This window comes from Pyricularia pennisetigena (genome assembly GCF_004337985.1).
Source record: "Pyricularia pennisetigena strain Br36 chromosome Unknown Pyricularia_pennisetigena_Br36_Scf_47, whole genome shotgun sequence".
Classification (NCBI taxonomy): Eukaryota; Fungi; Ascomycota; class Sordariomycetes; order Magnaporthales; family Pyriculariaceae; genus Pyricularia; species Pyricularia pennisetigena.
In genome coordinates, this window is record NW_021940959.1 from 1 (window position 1) to 4,602 (window position 4,602).

Here is a 4,602-nt window from a genome sequence, read left to right on the forward strand (position 1 = left end):
TGAGAAACTCAGCAAAGCTCGAGCCAGTTCCGATCCCCGGAAACAGCTTAAAATAAATGAACTCAGTCTGTATAGGGCATTGATATGGGAGGGTTGCTTCTGTGCTGCGATGAATAATCCAAAAGACGCGTTCCCCATTTTGATGTCGCCATCTATGTCGGCGGGAATCGTGGCGGGCGAGTGGGACAAGAGGCATTGGTGCTGGGCAGGTGAGCAATAAGTGCAAGCATGATAACAGGCGTATTTGTCGCTTGTCTGGCGCTGGTCGAGAGAGGGAGAAAAAGCCCGATGGCAGTTTTTGGTCGTTCGGTTGAATTCGTTATCAAGATGCGGAGCCTGACTTTTGTCCCCAATCAAACTCAAGCTTATCTCGTCAACACTGAGTTTTTGTTGGGAAACAGTTTGGGGTGTGAAGGCTTTAGAAGATGCTTTTTAATAATAGTTATTTTGTCACCAACAGCTGCCGAGGCAGAGTGTTTGTTGTAGCTGACTTTTCGCGTGCTATTCCAATTAGATGAAAATGATACATTTTCGCATGTGTTCTCAAGATTCCGCCTTACTTACAGATCAAGTGATGGTAGGGTACCACTTCTCCTTCAAGCCTTTGCTGTAGAAACGTCCTCCAGGGGGCCGCAAAAGTTAATTTTTTTACGTGAAACTGGATTTTGTAAGTTGGTCAACTGTACCAAAGTGATTGGTATTGCATATATTATAAGATGACAACTGAGCGCTTAGAACCAGGAACTAGGATTGGGAAGCAAGGTAACTCGATGTAGCCTTCGCCATCAATTGACATTAGGTTGTCGTTGCTTGCTAATCATCAATTAACTGCCCGTTCTTGCGCACGTATGTAATCCCTGCGTGCTCCTCGACCAGCTCAATTTTCTCGACGAGGGCGAGGCAGGCGACAGGTCGAGGCAAGAAGCGCTGCTCCTCTTGCATTGTCCATAGCTGTCGTATCTCGGAAGCAGCAGCATCAAAGCTGGCGTCTGAGTGGTTGTACATATGGCAAGAGCCTGAACCTCATTTTTGGTCCGGCTCCAGGCGCGGTCCAAGTCTCCACGCCGCGGCCGTCTCAGCTGCCGCGGAACGATGCAGGGTCGTCCATGAATAATACGCCTTCGCAAGTGATATGCCATCGCCGTTTAAAATTAATCGAGATACCTCGCACCTAATTACATCAGTGGATTTGAGCAAAGCCGTCATGCCAGTGTTCAACAGTGTAAACAAGCCAGATGACTAGCACCAGCTGTCATAAACTCTGTTGTACCTTCCATACCCTCTGCCATGCCCCCCTCGGCCTCGACCCCGGCCACCGCGACCACCCAGCCCTCTTTCAAACCCATCATGCCTACCTTGATGGTACAAGTCCCTTGTTCGACCACCGGGCCAGCGAATCCGGTCAGTTGATCTCCGATCATCGGAATCAGCAAAGCGTACTTGCAGCCCTGAGAAGGGCTTAGCCGGGACGAATTGAAGTGGTTCGAGGCAAGACATATCGACCGCGTCCGAGGAGAGAAGGTTGAATGCCTTAGCTGCATTCTCCGTCGTTTCGAATATAAGTGTAACTGAGTTCTTGCTCTGCCACTGAACATCAAAGTGGATGTCCAGTTCTAGATCGTTGAAGTAGATTGGGATTTGGTGTATGTTCAGCCCACGAAGAACGATTCTGTGTGAAAGTTCCAACGCATTCGCCTCGGGTTTGCAGCTTTCGATTTCGCCCTGATGCAGTTGTTAAGAGACTATCTTGCTATTAGGAAAAGGCAGTTTCATACCTCGTCGCCAAACTCGTGGTCAGACTCCCAGTCCATTGCGTAAATGATTCAAAATGTGATATTATGCTCTAGTATGTAGCTTTCTCGATCATTGAACTCGAGCTATGTTGGTAGACTTTTATATAGAGTCCACGTTAGTTATACCAAATGTCACAATGCGCTTTTAGACTTCGAAAATGACTTAACATATAAATCTTGCGGCCTCTATGATCTTGACTGTCAGTTATGCCAAGCATTAGTCATACCACTCCGAAAAATCGGTTGTGGCTGTGGTGACGACTGAGGTCGGACAGGTTTCAGGTTGTCATCCAAAAATTGCGATTCGGAATTCTTTCTTACGGACGCGTGTGCATAGGAAGCTGATGGAATCTCCACAGCGGGTTAGTCAAGCTTAGGTATCTAGAAAGCTTCAGAGTACTACGTAATTTTAGATTTTATGGATGGCTGGTTTAATGTTTGACTTATAAACAGCAGTATACTTCACACTGCACATGATGCCTGGTTGACTGTTCCGCTACCACTTTTCTCTTTTCGTTGATGCAGATATCATGGAAGGAAACCCTAAGCACCTCAGCCGCTGATCAGCAATTTGACTTGCGCCGTTTAGAATCAAAGGTTCTGTCCCATACGAGACAAAATTCGTTAGATCATTCGGACATCAAAGAGATAGATTGTGATAAAAGTCAACTGAAGTGATCTCAAGGAGTGCAAGAAGTACAGTATAGGCGTATGGTTCCTAGTCAGTGGCTTTTATTAAGTTCACTGAGAAGAAGTCAAGATAGTCTTCCTCGCTTGGGCTGCCTACCAATACGTGCACCGTTTGGTTCTGATCTTTTCCGGTGATCTACGATTCTAAATCCTGCCTCTATTTGTTGACTACGTACAAGTCTTTGCAGTAGTTAAGTGGAGATCTGCTTATATCACAACCGTCGTTTCAATTTTCGTGCAATGTGACATTAAATGATTCGGTTCTACTAGAAACACGAATACTGGTCTAGGACAAGTGGCACCCATCCGCAGAAATAGTACGTCGTTGCTGAAGGCTGGTGGCCTATTCGAAAGCTTGCTGAGGATTCCCTTAGTTGCATCATGAAGGCGTCTTAGGTTTTAGTATGAGCTCTTAGTCGGCATTGAGAGAGTCCCGAGCACTCATATTTACCGTTAATAGGCTCTGGCTGATTATTGTAGTCGAGCTCGAATATGAAAGGCTCAGCTCATATGACGGGCTAAATCATCAAGAGCTTTTGAACTTGATATGGTTTCGCTAGCAAGTTGACCAATCTCTTCTTGTACCACTACGTGACTTAACTGTGGCTCTGGCCCTGCGAACTTCAATGCTCCCGTATCAGGTCTTCGGCCATCATTTTGGCCGTTCTCAAGCTGCTGCCACGCCCTATCTGAGTCACCTCCAGAAAGCCCTTATAAGATGCACTAAGAATAAATTCTTCCATAGAGGCTCATCTGCTCTTCAACTTCCGACAGGCTGGGCCTAGGGGTAGAAGGGAAAACTGCTGCGGCTGGAGGGCGATAGAGGCTGCGTTGTTATACATAAGACCGCCATCTTGAAACGAACCTGGACACCATTCAGAGCCCCCATCGCGTTCGGTTCGCCCGCGCCAAGCCGCCGCCCCATTGGACGGCTTGCGAACCGGACGACCGTGGCCCTCGGTTCCCGGCTCACCGTTGGCCGCCGAACTGGCTCGCACCGCATCCAGGCCCCTTTGCGACCGGCGAGATTACTTTTGGTCACCCTCGCCTCATTAGCTGCGTTTCTCCAATGGACCCACTCCCTCAGGCGCGCTCCCCGACCTGCTCTCGACGAACTCTCCTTGCACCAGGCTGAGAAGGAATTGGCGACCTGCCATGGTCCATTCGTGTTGCGATCAAGGTATCGGGGTAACCTGTTCTTATGGTAAAGTACAGTGGGTTGGAGCAACTGAGCGTCGACAACGATAACTGGGGTTCTCAATGACTGTGGTTAAGTGATGATCCGTCTCAAGTAAGTATCGAGGTTAACTAGAGTTTGGTTGCTGCGAAGCAACCCTAGAAGTCAATCTATCTACACTGTTTGATCTGTGATTCCCAACTGAGATTCTACAGATCATTAAGATCATTCTTCTTGGCAGTCACGTGAGGCAATGTAACTTCTTTCTTAGGTAATCCTGGTACTGCCAGTTGGTATTTCTTCTGGGCGTGTCGTCAGGAGGGGTGTGACCCTTGTCTTCTTGGTACCGGCCCTGGTCGTAACAATTCGGTCCTCTTAGTTACCATTCACGACAAGTTTAAGCACATGGATAGCTTAATATCTACCTGCCGATTATACCTGGTATTTTTGCCAAACACATCATGTTTTTGTTTTCTTTTTGAAACAACGACCAAAAAACCTAGGTAAGGTACTGGGCGACGCAATGCAGCCATCGAATAATAACACAAATGCCGTGGGCACTTTCTGTGTTACCCAGAGGCACTTTATCCACTGAGCCACTTCCCCAGCATTGCTATGCGCGGTTGCTGAGAATTTCCATTTGAATCCAACAATATAGATCCCTAAAAGGATAATCTCCAACATCGTCCAGAACTCTGATCGCGTCTGCTGAGACTTGACTAAAGACATAGGGCTTATGGTACGACACTGCTTCGAGTTTCTCGTGACTTCTCGTCCGACAGGTTTAGAACTTTTCTGTGTAATAGGGGTCGACTTGTCTACTATAGCAACATTGAAGTCTTGGGTCAGGAGGATCCGCGTGACCATAAACTAACTGACCATCCTCGCTTATCGTGCTGGGAAATACAGTCTGGGACATATCCATCCATTTTTGGCAGCGGC

The 4,602-nt window shown here is 47.5% G+C and overlaps 2 protein-coding genes across 2 annotated transcripts; both read right to left on the bottom strand.

The window, feature by feature from the left end:
• Positions 1-813: 813 nt before the first annotated feature.
• On the bottom strand, positions 814-1,811 carry PpBr36_11475 (uncharacterized protein; the record flags this gene model as incomplete). Its single annotated transcript, XM_029898575.1, has 4 exons — positions 814-989; positions 1,280-1,448; positions 1,504-1,722; positions 1,776-1,811. 4 exons carry the CDS (start codon positions 1,809-1,811, stop codon positions 814-816), a joined length of 600 nt encoding a protein of 199 aa, XP_029743098.1.
• A 2,308-nt stretch (positions 1,812-4,119) lies between these two features.
• Positions 4,120-4,589, bottom strand: PpBr36_11476 (uncharacterized protein; the record flags this gene model as incomplete). The annotated part of the gene is made up of 2 exons (XM_029898576.1): positions 4,120-4,450; positions 4,540-4,589. The coding sequence occupies 2 exons, from the start codon at positions 4,587-4,589 to the stop codon at positions 4,120-4,122; spliced, it is 381 nt and encodes a 126-aa protein (XP_029743099.1).
• Between the last annotated feature and the right edge of the window lie 13 nt (positions 4,590-4,602).